At 41.8% G+C, this 19,593-nt stretch overlaps 1 protein-coding gene and 1 pseudogene across 1 annotated transcript; both read right to left on the reverse strand.

The window, feature by feature from the left end:
• Positions 1-320: 320 nt before the first annotated feature.
• DUXB (double homeobox B) lies at positions 321-8,395 on the reverse strand. The gene is made up of 5 exons (XM_054668475.2): positions 8,230-8,395; positions 6,849-7,003; positions 3,683-3,788; positions 2,804-2,958; positions 321-1,370 (listed from the first exon to the last, which is right to left on the reverse strand). Exons 1-5 carry the CDS (start codon positions 8,252-8,254, stop codon positions 774-776), a joined length of 1,038 nt encoding a protein of 345 aa, XP_054524450.1. The 5' UTR covers positions 8,255-8,395; the 3' UTR covers positions 321-773.
• Positions 8,396-15,805: 7,410 nt separating this feature from the next.
• On the reverse strand, positions 15,806-16,785 carry LOC107968902 (ATP synthase F(0) complex subunit B1, mitochondrial-like; annotated as a pseudogene).
• Positions 16,786-19,593: the final 2,808 nt, after the last annotated feature.

Here is a 19,593-nt window from a genome sequence, read left to right on the forward strand (position 1 = left end):
CATCTTGTGGAGGCTAAAATCACTCTATCTCGGATGCTAACCCATGTGAAAGCAAAGTAAATGTGGCCTGAGAAGGACTCTGTACTTCTATATTTGAGTACTTGTGGATGAACTGTAACATAGCTTAATAGACAAAATTGAAAACCTAACTTAGTAGTATGTATGTGTAACAGTAGCTAAGTCTTGGACAATTCCAGTGGCCATACTTCAACCACTCATACACTGCTAAGTGTTCAAACTCTGTTCAAATAAGGCATACACCAAGCTGTAACCAATCCAGCCATCCGTACCTCACTTCCAATTTTTATATGTCAGAAATTGCCAAGTTGTACTTATTTATTTATTTATTTTTTTGAGACGGAGTCTCACTCTGTCACCAGGCTGGAGTGCAGTGGCGTGATCTCCGCTCACTGCTACCTCCGCCTCCCAGGTTCAAGCGATTCTCGTGCCTTAGCCTCCTGGGTAGCTGGGACTACAGGCGCGCGCCACCACGCCCAGCCAATTTTTGTATTTTTAGTAGAGGCAGGGTTTCACCATGTTGGCCAGGCTGGTCTCAATCTCCTGACCTCGTGATCCGCCCGCCTTGGCCTCCCAAAGTGCTGGGATTATAGGTGTGAGCCACTGCGCCCGGCCAAGTTGTACCTTTTACTGGAGAACTCTGCATTACAGGAGTTGACCTAAAGGCTTGAGGTTTCCACATATTGCTGGGGCAATTAGCCAAGTGGATGACATGTTTCTCAGCTGAGTGTGCCTACTGCTGCCACAAGTCTGTCTCAGTGTGTCCCTTTGAGAGGGTCCCATTCAGCAAGCAGAGCCTGGCAGATCTCGTCCCACCTTTGCAAAATGTTCGATTTGTCAAACTGACCCAGATTTAGAGGTTGTTGCTCGCTGTGCTCAGGTTCAGGCTGAGAATGGCTCTTGACCTGTGGTACTCCCGAGCCAGTGTGTTCTTTGTGATTTTGGTGTTCTTCTTGGTAGTGGAGCCAGAAGGGAGTCAGAGTATCTAAGTCCTTTGTCAGAATTGGCAGTGTCAGGAGGTGATTCGGAATTATCAGAGGCTGATCAGAGTTCTCTCCTTCCTGCACAGCCTGTGTGGGCTGCATGATCATGACATTTGGTCCTTGGCTCACATGGAACCCGAAGGGATCCCAAGGAGCCTGGGTTGAAGGAAGAACAGGTGGAAGAGTTTTGTGCCCGCTGGAAGAATTTGAGCAAAAAAAATAATGAGAGCTGTCTGTGGGGAGGAACAGGTTGATTGGATGCCACCCAACAGTTGCATCTGGTCTCTCATTTGGGTCGTCTACCAATAAATTCACGGGCTCCATTCTGCTCTTCTTGAGGTACAGAGATCTTTGTTTCTGAAACCACATCTAAATGAGAAAAAGGGCGACATGACATCATAAGACATAAGCAATTGTAACTCTGCATCAGATACTCTATAAAACAAAGGAGCTATTAACCTAAGGACAAATCACAGGGTGATTTTATAGAGTTGGCTCTCTGAATCCATGGGTTCCGTCTGTATACCCTGATTCAAACAACCATGGATTGAAAATATTTAGAAGAAAACCCAATAAAAAAAAATGCAACAATAAAAATAATACAAAGAAAAATACAGTTTAACAACTATTCACATAGCATTTACATTGTATTAGGTAGTACAAGTAATTTAGAGAGGTTTTAAAATACATGAGATGTGCACAGGTTATATTCAAATGCTACATCATTTTATATCAGGAACTTGAGCATCCTTGGAGTTTGGTATTCGAGAGAAGGTCCTGGAACCAATCCCTCATGGATACTGAGGGATGACTATATATGAAATCATGTATGTACATATGTTTGTTATTATTTATTTTATTACTTTTGTTTATTTTTCTTTTTTATGTGAGTTTGAGAAAAAGAAATCTTATACATTTTGTATGTGAAATTAACTCCAGTCCATGTGTTCATTTGTGTATATATGTGTGTGTAATGTGTATGTTTGTATATATATATAAACACACAAATACATACATTGAGGTTATAACACAGTTAGCAATTAAGTATAGGTGAGTTGAATCTCTGACTGGAAAGGAACGTGTTCTCCAATTCTCCCTCTAATTGCAACAATGGATCAGCAAAAAAGATCTCTTGACCAGGCTGACATTTTTTTCCTCTTCACGGATGTGTGCATAAGAATTCGTAGTTTGTGTACTTGTGTATTCATCTGATTAATGACTAACAAACACAAATAAATGTATTTGAGAGTTTGTGTCATAAGCCCATGGCTGTGCCTCCTCAGTCATGAGCCCTTAACATATGCTAAGTCACTATCCCCATAACTTAGGTAAAAGAAAATACTCCTTGGGGGCCAATTTTGTCCCTCAATGGGAGAACATTTGACTATGTCTGTGATTTATTTGGTTGTCACAAATAGGGGGAGAGAATGTGGGCAGTTGCTTTACTGGTATCTAGATGGTAGAGGCCAGGAATGCTGACCAATATCCTACCATGCACAGGGTGTCCCCTCACAAGAAAGAATTATCTGAGCCAAAATGACAACACTCCCAAGGTTGTAGAAAATCTAACAATGTTCTCAAAATGGGTAGTTTCTGCTAGTGATTCCAAATCCGTGCACAGCAATTTGATTTGAAAATTCTTCCTTGACAAAAATGGGACTTTCAATGCCAGGCGTTTACCATCCCCCGTTTCCGCCCTTGATGACTTTGATAACCCAAGTCAGCTGGAAGTTTTTCAATAACACCTCCAGGGGGCAGTATCACAGGCAGGACATAGTTGGGGTCACAGACATAGAACTTACTTGAATTCTTGATTCCTGCAGGCCTGTTTGTTCAGCCAGTTTTTTTCTGGTAGCAATATCAGGGAATGGGTTCCTCTCAAAGGCTTGCACTAGTCTGTTTTTTTGACTCCATGTGATGAATGTCTGTTTTTGTCGGGCTTCTTTAGGTAAGTATTCTAAAGGAGAACACAGAAGCTGTTAGGGGAATTTTCATATTCAAACCAGAAAAACAAACCCATGAAGATAATGCTGGCCATATTTGTTCTCTCTGAATCCCCGAGGCGGCAGAAGAGGTCATTGCTCTGCAGCAGGACCAAAAAGCCCAGAGCTAGGCTGGGCCCAGTGGCTCACGCCTGTAGTCCCAGCACTTCGGGAGGCCAAGGTGAGTGGATCACTTGAGGTTGGGAGTTCGAGGCCAGCCTGGCCAACTGGTAAAACCCCGTTTCTACTAAAAATACAAAAAATTAGCTGGGCGTGGTCGTGCACCTCTGTAGTTCCAGCTACTTGGGAGGCTGAGGCAGAAGAATCACTTGAATCCAGGAGGCAGAGGTTGCAGTGAGCTGAGATCAGACCACTGCACTTCAGGCAACAGAGTGAGACTCCATCTCAAAACAAAATACAAAAATAAAAAATAAAAAAATAAAAAGCCCCGAGCTTGCTTGTTAAGAACCTGACTGTCTCATTCAATTGTGGGAGGCCGCTCTGCCTATGGAGTAGCCATTCTTTTGTTTATTTACTTCTATAATAAACTTACTTTCACCTAAAAAAATTGTAGGATAATGTTTCTATCTCTGGTCACCAGGATGCCAGAACCAGCTATCCCTGGCTTCTGAGCTAAGAGACGTTGATGCAGAATTTGGGCACAACGTACTCTCAATGGGACCCATTGAGCATTCTTACCTTGAGTCAGATGCTGGGACTGGTCATGCCCCTGGGTTTGATCTTTTTCTGAGAAGCACTTATAATCCAGTTTTCTCTGTTTTACTCTGTAATTTTTAAACCAAACCTAAGTAGGAGAAGAAGATGTGATAGTCATACAACTCAGTGTATGTCAATATTGCCAAATATCAATTCAATTGAACAAAACTGATTTGACTGCCTGTGGCTGGAATAATGCCCACAAGAGAAAGGCAATCCATTATCCTAGGAATGATGCTGCTATTGGCATATGATTCAGGACCACACACGCATCTCCCTTCAAATCAAAGGAGCTTTTCTTTCATGGTCATTTTTTGTGGCATCCAGAGTAAATTTGTTTGATTTAGGAGACCCTATGAGGTCTCTCAAAGGATCGCGCGCTCTCTCTCTCTCCCTCCCTCCTAGCAGGACTTCGGTTTCTGAATATCTTTTCTTGATCCTCAACACTTCTTCATAGGAAATATGAGGTTTCATAACATGCAATACATATGGAATTAATTGCACAAAAATTTCTTTAAATAGGAGAGCAGAATTAGCCACAGTAAAGAGTTGGACTAACACTTATCAGTATTTCCTCTTAGTCATTTTTGTCCCGGGGTTAACAATAGATGAGGAGACTCCTAGCAAGCCACACACCTCATTTTGTCACCGTTGTCCCTAACAAAACCAATTGAACTCTTTGCTTGTTTCCTCATTACTAGAGTCAGAATTGCAATATATTTTCTAATGATTTCTAAGTGTTATTATTTTGATAATTAGATCATTCTTAAGAACATTTAGCATCTTAATGACAACGAATATCCAATAAACCACTCTTATATCATAGGCATTGTGCTAAAGCTGGCATCCTCAACCCCCGGGCCACAGGCAGTCCATGGCCTGTTAGGAACTGGGCTGCACAGCAGGAGGTGAGTGGAGGGCCAGTGAGCATTACCTGCCTGAGCTTCGCCTCCTGTCAGATCAGCTGCTGTGTTAGATTGTCATAGGAGCACAAACCCTACTGTGAACTGTGCAGTTGAGGGATCCAGGTTGTGAGCTCTTTATGAGAATCTAACTAATAGCTAATGCCTGATGACTGGTGGTGGGATAGTTTCATCCCGAAACCATTACCCACCCCCCCTTGTCTGTGGAAATATTGTCTTCCACAAAACTGGTCTCTGGTACCAAAAAAATTGGAGACCGCTATGCTAAAAGGTTATATCTCTTCTCTAAATTAATGAATCAGAATAGTTTTAGTTAAGAAATCTTAAGTACAGATGGAAACTGGAAACAAGTGAAAAAAGTATAAACACTATGGCAGAGGTAACCTCCAGCTACGTCATTTCCTGAACTTGTCATTTTCACCATGATTCCAAGTGGGACCGGTACCTCTCTCAAAGCCAATTACCAGTATTCCCATAGAATGTACTTTTGTTACTGGGACTTGAGTAATCCTTGCCTCTCACATCCAGTATAGATACATGAAGAGACAAGTAAAATTTCTCCTCTCCTATATCCTCTCAGACTGAGATCCTTATAGCCAATGGCTTGTTGGAGACTATACATATGATGCAAAACCCAGAACTCATTATTTTCCTCTAAAAACACATTTTCACTTGGTCTTCATTGGTTTAATTACTATTTTCTCTGATAGAATTATATTCTTTACAGGTATCTCTTTTTCTTTCTTTATTTGAGACAAAGTCTTGCTATATTGTCCAGGTTGGAGTGCAGTGGCTATTCACAGGCATGATCCCACTACTGGTCAGCATGAGAGTTTTGATCTGCTTTGTTTCTGACCTGAGCTGGCTCACTCCTCCTTAGGCACCCTGGCGGTCCGCAGCTCTTGGCATGTCACCGTATTGATGCCAAACTTACTGCAGGCACTCAATCCGCACAACACAGGCACAGTATAGCACAGAATGCCTGGGCTCAAACGATTCTCCTGCCTCAACCTCCTAAGTAGCTGGGAGTACAGGTGCACACCACCATGAGAAGGAATCACAGATAACTTCTTTTTTTTGGTAGACATGGTCTCGCTTTGTCTGCCAGGCTGAAGTGCAGTGGTGCAATCACGGCTTACTGCAGCCTTGACCTCCTGGGCTCAAATGATCCCTCCACCTAAGCCCCCGAGTAGCTGGGACTGCAGGTGTGGACCAACACACCCAGCAAATTAAAATACATTTTTTTGGAGAGATGGGGTTTTACTGTGTTGTCCAGGCTGGTCTTGAACTCCTGGCCTCAAGTGATCTTCCACTCTCAGCCTCTGAAAATGTTGGGATTACAGGTGTGGGTCACCCTACCCAGTCCAGGTATCTTTCTGATAACTGAAGAGATTTAACTTAAGTTTCATTTTATATCAGTTATTCTATTTAAAATAATTCAGTATGGAATTTTATTTCAAACACTATGTGTATGAATCACATTTGAGACATTAAATTAAGAAATAGCCTGAGACTTCGGAATGCACATGCATTCTTACCCCAGTTTCCTTGTAATTACATATTAATAATCTATCTGAATATTCTAATACTAAAATATAGGACATAATTATCATGGTGATTTCATTTCCTATATTCTCTAAATCTCAAAATATGACTTAATTACCTATTGGGAGAGACTGAGCCAGTATATTCTCCTTCCCCATTAGTGAATACAAATGATATTTCCGCCTTTGGTAAAATACATAAACCGCATCCTTGTTTTTATTTGTTTTGTTTTCTTTTTTTTTTTGAGACAGAGTCTCGCTTTGTCTTCCATGCTGGAATGCAGTGGCGTGATCTCTGCTCACTGCAAGCTCCCCTCCCGGGTTCACACCATTCTCCTGCCTCAGCCTCCAGAGTAGCTGGGACTACAGGCACCTGCCACCACGCCCGGCTAATTTTTTTTGTATTTTTAGTAGAGATGGGGTTTCACCATGTTAGCCAGGATGGTCTCCATCTCCTAACCTCGTGATCCGCCTGCCTTGGCCTCCCAAAGTGCTGGGATTACAGGCGTGAGCCACCGCGCCCAGCCTTTTTATTTGTTTTCTAATTTTGTAGAACAGGAAAACGTTTCTTAGCAAAATACGTGATATAACCTGATATAAGAGAATTGGCAAAAGCGCTGGGCCTAGTCTTTCTCTTTACCATGGTTCTGACAGATAATGAAGTAGTAATCTAATGCCTACCTGAATATTAGATTCTGGAACCCCAATTTCTTTGGCCAGTTGTTCTCTGGCAGCTTTATCAGGGAAAGGGTCATGTTGAAACCATGATTGGAGGATATCCTTTTGACTCTGGTTATACTGAATTCTGTTTCTCCAGAATTCTTTTTGAAGTATGCCTGATGAACAGAAAAGGGGGAGAATAGCGTGAATAATGTATTTATGGGTTTAAATCTGTGGTTTGATTAAATTAATTTATTTTGAGACAGAGTCTCACTCTATCGCCCAGATTGGAGTGCAGTGGTGCAGTTTCGGGTCAATGCGACCTCCGCTCCTGGGTTCAAGCGATTCTTAAGCCTCAGCCTCTGGAATAGCTGTGACTACAGGTATGCACCACTGTGCCTGGCTATTTTTTTTTCTTTGTAGAGATGAGGTCTCATTATCTTGCCCAGGCTGGCCTCGAACTCCTGGGTTCAATTGATCCTCCTGTCCTGGCCTCCCCATTTTGTTAATTATTATTATTATTATTATTATTGTTACTATTTTTTGAGATGGAGTCTCGATCTGTCGCCTAGGCTGGAGTGCAGTGGTACCATGTCAGCTCACTGCAAGCTCCGCCTCCCAGGTTCACGCCATTCTCCCCGGTCAGCCTCCTGAGTAGCTGGGGTGCCACCACACCGGCTAATTTTTTGTATTTTTTAGTAGAGACAGGGTTTCACCGTGTTAGCCAGGATGGTCTCGATCTCCTGACCTCGTGATCTGCCCACCTTGGCCTCCCAAAGTGCTGGGATTACAGGAGTGAGCCACCGCGCCCGTATTGTTAATTATTACTCTGTATTTTTACTTTAGGCATAGAGCTAAAGTCATGCTAAATTGGGTATATAAACATTTAAATATATATATTAGAAAACGATAATCAATGACATAAGTTTCCAAAGACAGAACTTACAGAAAATGTACAAAATTACCAAAAGAGGAAGCAGTAGGGAGGAGGAAAATTAATAAAAATCAATGAAAAAAGTGAAACTCATGGAACAATTGAACAGGTGAAATAAGACACACAGGAACTGGTACTTCTAATGAAAAAGAATATATCTCAGTAAAATTCAGTAGGCTGCATTAGACAGTTCATACATTCTCCCCTCCACATAAACTGTCAACTTTAAAACTTTAGGTAGATGACCCTTGTATGGGACTCATGGCTGCCATCTTACATTTCAAATTCAAGAGTCCAACTTCAAAGCACCCATGGCTGTTCTGACACAATTTATCAGCGAAAAACAGCTGCTGCTCTACCAGTCTGTACCTCTAATCATGTTTGTGCTATAAACTTTGACAAACTCTGAAAAATAAGCAAGGCATGCAGCAATCCCAAAGAACAGAGAAAAGGCTGATGGGAACTTACCACCTGAAGTGCCCTCCAAATTCATCTTGGGCAGAAGACCTGGACTCCACGGAGATCAGCGAGTAACTGAGCAGCTCCCAAAGACACAGGCTTTATATAGGGTCAAGGTGACCCGCCCCTTTCTTAAATAGCTTTCAATTTAATCCCCTCATTAAATATTTAACACCTGTAGAAAGAAACGTGAAGTAATTAGATTAAGTGGAAGTACAGATTATACGTGGTGATTTTGTCTTCTTCATAATACCTTTCTAAATATGACTCTTGTTTAATTATTTCAGTTTGGCCATATTAGTTTCTACATTATAAGAATGTCCTTACCTTACTTTGCATTTTTTGTTTTCCTCGGCTCTTCTGAAACTCATGTCTTTTCACCATTGCGATGGTGCTATCTGTGTGTCAACTTGGCTGCTCTACGCTCCCTATTTTTTCAATAAAACACGAATCTAAGCATTGCGATGAAGGTATTTTGCAGACGTGATTGGGTTATATAATCAGTTGGCTTTCAGTAAATGAGATTATCCTGGATAATCTGGGTGGGTTATTTTCTATCAGTTAAAGGTCAATCAGTTAAAGAGCAAAGCTGAGGTTGCCCTGGAGGGTGGGGGTGGTGGAAATCACATCTTGGGAGGGTGGGGGTGGTGGAAATCACGTCTGGCTGGGTGTGGTGACTCAAGCCTGGAATCCCAGCACTTTGGGAGGCTGAGGCAGCAGGATCGCTTGAGCCCAGGAGTTAAATTTCAGCCTGAGAAACACAGGAAGACCTTATCTTATTTATGTAAAAATTTAAAAAAATTCCGTAAGTGCTCAGCTGCTTCATCTGCTGTTTTAGGAGTTTCCACCTGCTTTTCTGAAGGGCCTACCCTACAGAATTTATTCCTGCCTACCCAGACCCTACAATTATAGAAGTGAGTTTTGTATTGCTGTGGCCTGAATGTTTATGTAGCCTCAAAATTCATATGTCGAAATCTTCACCACCAAGGTAATGGCATTAGGAGGTGGGGCCTTTGGATAGTGACTAAGTCATGAGGGTGGAGTCCTCATGAAGGGGATTAGTGTCTTTATCAAAGAGAGCAGACAGGGGGAGGGAGAGAGGGAGATCCCTGTGATCCTTCTGCCACGTGAGGTTAGAGTGAGAAAATGACTGTCTACTAGGAAGTGGGTCCTCACCAGACACCTAACCTGATTGTACTTCCCAGTCTCCAGAACTATGAGAAATAAATTTCTGTTGTTGATAAGCTAGCCAGTCTATGGTATTTTGTTATAGCAGCCTGAATGGACTAAGGCATATATATGTCTTTATATATATATATGTACAAGTGTGTATGTGTATAGATACCTATATATTTATAATATAAACACACACAGGCATACACACATATATTATATATAGTTCACTAGTTAATAGCTGACCTCGGAACACTACTGATTGTTTCTCTGATGGAACCCTGAATGATACAGATGTTGGTGTGCCCAAAATCATAATTACTGTCATGCGCATCCGTGTGAAGAGACAACCAAGCAGGCTTTGTGTGAGCAACAAGGCTGTTTATTTCACCTGGGTGCAGGTGGGCTGAGTCTGAAAAGAGAGTCAGCAAAGGGTGGCGGGATTATCGTTAGTTCTTATAGGTTTTGGGATGGGCGGTGGATTAGGAGAAATGTTTTGTGGGCAGGGGGTGGATCTCACAAAGTACATTCTCAAGGGTGGGGAGAATTACAAAGAACCTTCTTAAGGATGGGGGAGATTACAAAGTACATTGATCAGTTAGGGTGGGACAGAAAGGAATCACAATGGTGGAATGTCATCAGTTAAGGCTATTTTCACTTGTTTTGTGGATCTTCAGTTGCTTCTGGCCATCTGGATGTATACGTGCAGGTCACAGGGGATATGATGGCTTAGCTTGGGCTCAGAGGCCTGACATTTACTGCTTTCTTTTGCATTAAATGAATAGTTTCTAATATAGCATTATTTTTCTTTTTTTAGAGACAGGGACTGGCTCTGTCACTGGAGCCTCAAACTCCAGGGCTAAAGTGATCCCCCTGCCTTGGCCTCTGAAAGTGCTGGGATTATAGGCATTAGCCACTATTTCTGGCCAACATTTTCTTTTTTTTTTTTTTGAGATGAAGTATGGCTCTGTGACTCAGGCTGGAGTGCAGTGGCTCAGTCTCTGCCCACTGCGATCTCCATCTGCCAGGTTCAAGCGACTTTCCAGCCTCAGCCTTCTGAGTAGTTGGGATTACAGACTTGTGCCACCACACCAGGCTAATTTTTGTATTTTCAGTAGAGACGGGGTTTCACCATGATGGCCAGGCTGGTCTCGAACTCCTGGCCTCAGATGATACATCTGCTTCGGCCTCCCAAAGTGTTGGGATTACAGGTGTGAACCACCATGCCCAGCCTGGTCAACATTTTTATTAATGATTTTTTGCTGTATAGTTTGAGTGTTTAAAAGTGGTTTTGGCCAGGCCAAGGTACAGGGATTAAAGGCCTGAGCCACTGTGCCCAGCCTTTTGCAGAACTATAATAAGAATAATCTAATATGACAGACTTCAACTTGCTTCTAACCTGACAGGCACCCCCCACCCTTTTTTATTTCTTTTTCTAACACAGAGTTCTCATAGATAACTATGAAAAATATTTAGTTTATTATTAAACATGAGGCAAGAAAAACTGAGCCCTTCCACTCCTTGCCCCCGCCAATTCGGAGGTTAAAGCAACATTCATAAGACAAGGTTAAAATTATGGCAGGGACTTAAACTTTTCTTTTCTTTTCTTTTTTTTTTTTTTTTGAGACGGAGTCTTGCTCTGTCGCCCAGGCTGGAGTGCAGTGGCATGATCTCCGCTCACTGCAAGCTCCGCTGCCTCCTGGGTTCACGCCATTCTCCTGGCTCAGCCTCCTGAGTAGCTGGGACTACAGGTGCCCGCCACCATGCCTGGCTAATTTTTTTGTATTTTTATTAGAGACGGGGTTTCACCATGTTTGCCAGGATGGTCTCAATCTCCTGACCTCATGATCCGCTTGCCTTAGCCTCCCAAAGTGCTGGGATTACAGGCGTGAGCTACCACGCCCGGCCTACTTTTCTGAAAAATAGGCATAGTTAACCAATAACCTGCCATCAATCAGCTTGTTTTTCTATAAGTGTTGAGCACTCTGGAGTCACGTAGCCAGGGGTTACAAAATTTATAACTTCCCCAGCTACCCCTATAAATAACATTGCAAATGTAAAACTCAAAGAAAGAGTGTGTGAGATATTTTTCAGATTTGGCACTTTAGCAGATCAAAAGCCCCTCCTGGTCTGTGAGACCCCCCTCCCAGAAACTAACTCAGCTGCATAAAGGCAGTTTTACACACCTCTGTGATTTCATCAATTGTTTCTCAGCACCCTGCCCGCCAAAATATCCTAAAAAAGCCCTGGCCTCGGAATTATCAGGGAGATGGGTTTGAGAAGTTTCTCCTTGTTCTCACCTGGCTGGCCCTGTGATGATTAACCTCTTTCTTTGCTGTAATACCTGTTGTTCTCAGGGCATCTGGCTTTCTGGGCAGTAGACAAGATAAACCCAACTGGTTATTACAATTTTACCTTAATTACCTCTTTGAAGGCCCTATCTCCAAACACCCTCACATTTGAAGGTACTAGGGGTTTGGACTTCAACATATGAATCATATGAATGGGGGATTGGGCAGAATTCAGGCCATGACAGCCCTCCAAGGGTTAAATCCTGATTTTGACACCTGAGCTTGAGTCCCTATTTCTGTCTCCTAAGGCTTTAGTGTCCACGTGACCAGGACTGGAACATGCCTTGTCAGATCTGGGACCTCAACCTTGAGGCTTCCCCTCCCTGGGTTTTTAGGCACTAGAAGTCTGAGGAGGACACAAGTGAAAGGGGCTTGTTGGGGCCTCTGGGCCTTCCCGTGAGCGATTGTCTTTGTGGAGGAAACTGGGATCTTGCTGCACGCAAGCCTGCGACATGACCCGCTCTTAACTAAGTCCTTGCTTAGCCTGAGTCCCAGGGCCCCAGGAATCCTTTGTGCAGTGTCAGGGCCTCCCTGAAACGTGCAGACGCCTTTTCACAGAGGCCCTCAGTGGCTAGGGGATGTGGGCACCCGCTGGCGGGAGCTGTCACGCACATCCGTGTGAAGGGACCACCAAACAGGCTTTGTGTGAGCAACAAGGCTATTTATTTCACCTGGGTGCAGGCAGGCTGAGTCCAAAAAGAGAGTCAGCAAAGGGTGGTGGGATTATCATTAGTTCTTATAGGTTTTGGGATAGGCGGTGGAGTTAGGAGCAATGTTTTGTGGGCAGGGGGTGGATCTCACCAAGTACATTCTCAAGGGTGGGGAGAATTACAAAGAACCTTCTTAAGGATGGGGGAGATTACAAAGAACCTTCTTAAGGGTGGGAGAGATTACAAAGTACATTGATCAGTTAGGGTGGGGCAGAAACAAATCACAAGGGTGGAATATCATCAGTTAAGGTTATTTTCACTTCTTTTGTGGATCTTCAGTTGCTCCAGGCCATCTGGAGGTATACTTGCAGGTCACAGGGGATATGATGGCTTAGCTCGGGCTCAGAGGCCTGACAGGAGCTGGGACACCTGAGCCACCTGGGAGAGGCCCAGGACCCTAAACAGACAGGCCCCCTGGCCCTCAGCAGCCCCGACTGCCCCAGAAAGTCATGCCCACAAGGATCCTTGAGGTCACTGTGGTCTTTCCTGCAGACATTGGTTGTTTGAGAGAACAAATATCTGGCAAACAGTCAAGAACAGACATAGAAAGTCCAAATATGAAACATTACAAAGAGTACGCTGCTACATATGCCCTAGGAATGAAAAAGTTAAGAGGATGTTGGAGTGATTTTATAATACATTTGAAGATTTAGATGAAATGGATATATTCTTAGAAAATTTCAACTTCCCAAAACTGATCTAAAGATAAATGGTTGTCTTCTAATTGTTTAAAGTATAGAATCAGTAGTCAACAATGTTTCCATGAAAATAATGTCAGAGCCAGGCAGAGTCACTTTAAATTTCAAGCATTTAATAAAGGAATAAATGAAGCCAATATCAGTCATGAACATAGATACCAAAATCTTAAACTACTGGCACCTCTAATCTAGAAATACATAAAAAGGGTATGTCATAAGCTAGTTGAATTTTTCTAAAATCACAATGTTTTAAAATAATCACATGAACAGATTATGGAAGAAAAAAATACCATCATCACAACAGATGAAAACATTTAAAAACTTAAAAATTCAGAGAGACTTTGGATTTTTGAGGGAAGAAACTGAGAACAATAGAAATAAAAGGGAACCCCTTAAGCCCCTATTTGGTAATACATATTTGGAGATATACCTAATGTGAAGCTTGGAGATGTGGCAATGATGTTGTTTCTACCCCAATTTAGTATTTTACTGCAGTTCTCAGCCAAACAGTTAGGAAGAAAATAAAAGTAGAAGTATTGGAAATAAATAAGAATACTTTTATTGGCAGATGATGTGATTGTGTGCATACAAAATCCAGTGAATCCACAGATTGACTGTTGTTTTCAAATTTCTGTTGATATATGCTATGTGTTGTCAACTGAAGAATAAGGTTCATAAATATGGAAAGGAGAGCTTTGTTTTTCATAAAGGATTATAGCCTGTAGGGTGGCCGTTCTGACAAACTGGGAAGCATAGCTCCCCAGCCAGAAACTAGGAATAGACACTTCAAGGGTCCAAAGAATAAGACAGGAATTTATGCTGAATGGGATGGCCAGATATACATATTCAATGAGCTATAGAAAAAATAATGCATATTTATGAAAAGAAACAAATATATATGCAATTGAGCTTCATGCCTCTCTGTAGGACCCACGTTCAAGAAACGGCGGCATCAGCGTGATCCCAGGGTGGAGTGTTGTGCTCTTTGACATCCAAAGGTGAAGTAGAGACACAAAAACCCTCACTGGGCATTTGTCATAGACTGGCCAGAATGATTCCATGGTTGGTGGTCTCTCATCAGGAAGAAAAGCTCATCAGTTGTTATGTTGAAACTGCTAAAAGAAGGGAGAGCAGTCAAGCAGCTGACACAATGGCGGAATCTTTTGAAAGGGCTGGTTTCTGTTTAGCTCTTACAGAAGAAAGCTTAATGATGGTCAGTGAAAGAGCAGGTATTAACGAGCTGTGTCTGACTTCCCATCCTGTCATGGCCGAGAACTCAGTTTTCTAGGTTAACTCTTAGGTCCCCTTGGTTAAGACGTGGTCTGTTCGGTAGGTTGGGCCCTTAAAATTTTATTTTTATTTCTCAGTTTCATAACAGAGGAGAAAAGCTATTCTTTCTTATCTTGTCCAAATTCAACTTTCAGTAATTTAAAGAATATCAACACAATATCTAACTATATTTTTAGAAATATTTTTTACTATGTGTGTATGCATATATTTATGTGTATTCAAGAATAATTAATAGCAAGCTTTACTTTGTTTCATTTTGATAATTATTGTACCATACATTAATTAGGCAACTTGCTTTAAAATTAAACATTGTGTCTCTAGTAAGGACTAGTTAATTCCAGAACCCCAGGGATGGACAGGGGCCCACTGTTCTCAAGTGGGTAATTGTGATGAGATGGTTACTAAGGGTAGACGGTAATGACTGGTTAAGTCCGGAACCCAGGTTGATGGGAAACACCCCCTTCAGAATAATAGAAGAAAGGGGGGATGCCTTCTGTTTTCTTTTTCCTTTATTCCTCCTCTGTTCTCTCTTCCCAGATGGGTAGTTATGTCTTCATACCACAGGACACGCCCCTTGGATGCATCCCCTAAAAGTGGGAAAAGTTTAATTTCCCCAAACCTTAAACTGTTTGGCTTATAAATGAACTAGGAGAAAATTACAAAAGTCAGCCTTGGAACCCAGTGCCCCTGTGCAGGAAGTCCTCAGATTAGCCTCTTCAGTGTTTCATAACTGAGAGCAGAAGAGGAAGAACAGGGCTAAGCCTGTTGGGTAGGGCAAATGGCATCCCTTCCCCTCAAATAAAAGATTAACACCCATTTTTATTACTTAAGGGACCAATTACCATTCTCCCACTGGTCCTTGATAATGTCTAAATACCTCACACCTCTTTGGGGCAAACATATAATCTCCAAGATCAGTGCTCACTTAATATTTACCTGTCCTCTGAATACATCTTTCTAATAGCCCTATTTCTCCCAGGAAAGCTACCTAAATCATTAACTAATAGCTTCAACCTAGACAGTCTTACCTCAGAGGTTTAGAAATATCCCACACTTATTCAGAAAAGCCCTAGCAAAAAAAATCTAACTGAGCAGTCTCTTCAGGGGGGATAACTTCTTTTTATTTCATTCAATTGTCGCTTTATTGCAAGATGGTTGAATTACAAATTTAAACTATAACCTGGTAATCTTTAGTCAGGCAGCAAGTTTTAATAAAGGCAAACTGCTTATTCAGAAGTGATCAGGGAACAACTCAAATGCAGAGTAAGAAGGATGAGAAACATCTAACTGGCTGATATATTTCATTCTCTCACTATATGAAATAAACTTTTCATTTTTAGGAGAGGTAAACTATAACTTCAGTAGACACAAATACAGAAATATTTTGTCACATAGACTACCTTCCATTTAGTCAGTCAACTGTTTCTAGCTGTCTCAATTGGGACAGATACATTTACATAACTGGCTGTGCTTGAGCCTTCTTTGCCAGCAGCTTTAGGTCTGTAATGCACTTGGCAATTGTCTCCTTTTCCTACTGTGCAGAGATGCTCTGCACCACATGCTTCTCCACCCAATTTATAATGTGCTCTTGTTCCTTTTGATGCATCATGTTCGTGGATATATGATAGTCCAGGCAATTCTTTACTTCCTTATGTAGTCTATACAGTTGTTCCTGGTAAGTAAACTCTGAAGCCATAGGAATGTTTTTCCTCTGCACATCAAAAAGTAATGGCAGTACATGCTGTGACTTCTCAAATCAGTTGCATCCTGGATTTGTTTGATGGAAGCCTGCTTTGCCTCTTCTAGTTGGACAAGTTTTTGCTCATTGAGTTTATCAGCAAATTCTGCAAGAGAGGCACCATATTTTTTAATTGCATAGACAAGTAACCCTACTACTGATATGGTAGAGAAGGTCTCTGTAGTAATCACATATATTTCTTTGGATAAAGCATACAAAATAAGTCCAATTCTGAGCACATAGGGTCCTGTTACACCAGCTTTAGGATAAAGAAACAGGAAGAATTCCTCAGGGATCAGTCCAAGATGAACTTTTCCTCCATATTCAGGAAGAGGTGGTAGAAGGGCAAGGTGTGGCTGCACTGTGTGAAAGGTCCTTGTTGCCTGCAATACCCCTGGACCTAGGAAGGCTGCATTCTTCAGAGAGAGGGCCACTGTGGTGGCAGCAAAAAGTACCACCCAGGACAGCATGGTCAGTGAAGGTCCAGGCAGCAATCTTAGCATCCCTGTGAGAGGGGAGATAACTTCTACAGTATGAAGATAACCTCTTTATCTGCACCCCCTTCACAGGACTCCAGGGTCACTAGGGCTCATCAGGGAAAGGGAACCCAGAAGCCTGGCATGCCGGCAAAAGCATAAAAATTTTTTACCAGTCAGACTTCAGGCCTCTCTCTCTCTATGCAAACCAGTTGTAGGAATGGTAAAAATCACTGTATTCTCTGCCCCTCCATGAATGACTTCTGATTTCCCTTCTTGAATTTTCCTTTCTCTGAGCTACCTCTGGAGACTTTAAGTGTTTTAAAAACTCCTTACCACCTCTTTAAAAATACCTCATATGCTCACGGTTAAGTCATAACCTTAGTTAAGACTTATTGGTTTCACCTGTGAGGTTACTTTTGATAATGTTCAAAGGCCAGAAATATTGTTCGTTTGGGCTGGATAAAGTAGGGTAATAAGAGATGTAAGAGCATTTTTTTTTAAGAGCGCTATGGTTAAAAGTCAGCTTAATTAAAAGCAGATAGCCAAGCAGATACATATATTACAGTGTAAATGTTCATGAATATCAAGCAGAATGAGAGTTAACTGAATGGACTGAACTAATAGAAGAGTGAAGTAATCTTTTTGACTTTTTGCAAAATCTTTGTTTTTCAGAGCCAAGAAAACTTTTCTTTTGAGCTATTTACTACAGCTTTTCACAATTCAGTATACTCCTGTGAACAAAATTTGGAGCATATTTGTTTCTCTCTACCTGATTTCTCCAGAATTTGGAAACTATTTGTGAGTATTCTTAATGCGTGGCAATATAGTTATTGGCATAAGTACAATTAGAATGTTTTCTTTTGCGACAGTACACCATGGTAGAAACTGGCTGTTTTACCAGGGCTTTGACTGGAATGGCATGCTTTCCTTTAAGGAATCAAGCTTGACTTATAGTGCCAATACAAGTCCCTTGGGGAGTCTGGCCTCATACCTTGTCTACACAGTCCCTGTACAGGGACCTAACCTGTGGTGAGTAAAGAATGTCACTGTCTAACAGGCCCAGGTGCCCCAAGTTTTCTAGAGACCTCAGAGGAGAGAAATCTACCCTCCTCATAGGTATTTGAGGGTACAAACCCATGGCTGTGCTTGGCTTTTAAAATGTCTTATCTGAGATTTCTTATGGAACGGAGTTCCATCAAAGCCAATTTTAAAAGCCTATGTAAAAATAATTATCCTTGCTGCACTTTATGCAAACAATCAGGCCAAATATAATAAGACTGAGGTTTATTTTGCAAACAAATCATTCCTATCCTGATTTTAATAAAAAGGAGGATTGTAAAGAGAAAACCTATGTTTCACAATTTATGGTACATCTACTATTACATTCTAATGTCATTAGTTGTTTTTAAGTTTTTGTCCGCATTTTAGCCTAACCCTGCTTATTTCTGTGAACCAACCAGTGATCTCTCGCTGCAGCTCAGAAGAAACAAAGCAGATGGGTTATTTAGAAATCTGGACCAATATTTGAGTTCTGGGCACACTGAAATAAGTTGGCAGCCCAAGTCTTAGCAGGCATGACCATGGCCACCAGTTACCTGGGTGTGTTGGCAGCCTCAATTTTTTGGAGCTGTCCTCATTCCCTTATTTTACTTTGGTCCATGTCTTCTAAATCTAGTAACACGATTTGTCTCCTGTTGCCTTCAGGCCATCAAGCTTCAGATCAGTGTGGGATACTGTCCTCTCAATATTCAAGAGGCACCCCTCTACATGGGACCCCTAGACTGCCCATCAGTGGGACAGGAAGGCAAACTCCTGCCCCTGTCTCCCTTAGACCTTGCTAGATACCACTTTCACCAACCCACGGAGTCACCCTGCTGCCCTGACAGCTAGCAAGAGGCCAAGACCTGCGAACCACCACAGCCCCTTTGTCAGTGGGAAGCAGTTACAGAAGACTGACCTTTGTCTAATTTCCTTCAAAGATCTGAGGTCTTGGGCTCTTGAGGGGGAAAATTTTACAGGTAGTTAGACAGGCATGAGCCAGGCAGGAGAGGGCTCTCCCCCACCCCCTAGGAAAGTCAGGTGATGGTTCAGCAAGTATCACATTGCCTCTGTAAAGGTGATAAACTGGCTGCCAGGGCCAGGGAGAGGCCATTTTCTGATGGTCCATACCTGTTACACTAAAGTGTTAATTGAATGCAGATGTCAGGGAGGAGCAACTTCCAGGGCATGTGCATCAAGAGACAAAACAGTGGAATATGTCCTGGGGACACTCCACCAGAAAGGGGAAGAAAAACCTCAGATTGGTACATATACAACTTCCTAAACACACTTTGTGTGCTTATTTTTCAAGCAGAAGGAAGGCACTGCACATGTGGACAGACTGCCCTAAGAGAAGAATCATGGAAAAGGGGTCAGCCTATAAAGTCCTAAGATCAAGGTTAAAGACCACACTTGACCTTCATGTCCCAACTTAGGTTTCTTCCAAACTTACTTTCCTTTCTTTCCTGTTCTAAAGCCCTTTTAAATAAATATCCACTCCTGCTCTGGAAAAAAGAATGAAACATTGTGCCTCATAAATCTCACATGTATCTATAGATCTAGTTCATTCTTATTAACTGTGCTAGCTTATTACTTTATACTTTATTTTGATTCTTCATCAGTCAACTTGATATACTGTGTTTCTATAGCTGTATATTCTTTGGAACACTTGGAAGAATTTCTATGTAGGACACATCTAATAGAGAATTGGTGGGAAATTTCAGCTTTTAAAGCAAGTTGCCTAATTAATATTACAATATATGCTTTATTTGACAAAACTCTGGAATCTTTGAGAAATAATTCTACATGTCAAAGCTCAAAACTATTAAAAAGACCTAGAGATTCAAAGACACTTGATCTTTTCTAAAAAAAAAAAAAAATCAGGTCAGCACCTGG

The sequence above is a fragment of the Pan troglodytes genome, chromosome 18 (assembly GCF_028858775.2).
Source record: "Pan troglodytes isolate AG18354 chromosome 18, NHGRI_mPanTro3-v2.0_pri, whole genome shotgun sequence".
Lineage (NCBI taxonomy): Eukaryota > Metazoa > Chordata > Mammalia > Primates > Hominidae > Pan > Pan troglodytes.

Excerpts from the sequence above, each read along its gene's own strand:
- DUXB (XM_054668475.2), bottom strand. The coding sequence starts at position 8,254 with ATGAATTTGGAGGGCACTTCAGGTG. Across the intron at positions 7,004-8,229 it reads TTTGGAGGGCACTTCAGGTG|GCATACTTCAAAAAGAATTC; the intron begins GTAAGTTCCCAT and ends TCTGTTCATCAG. Across the intron at positions 3,789-6,848 it reads TTCCAGAATCTAATATTCAG|GTTTGGTTTAAAAATTACAG; the intron begins GTAGGCATTAGA and ends TCTCCTACTTAG.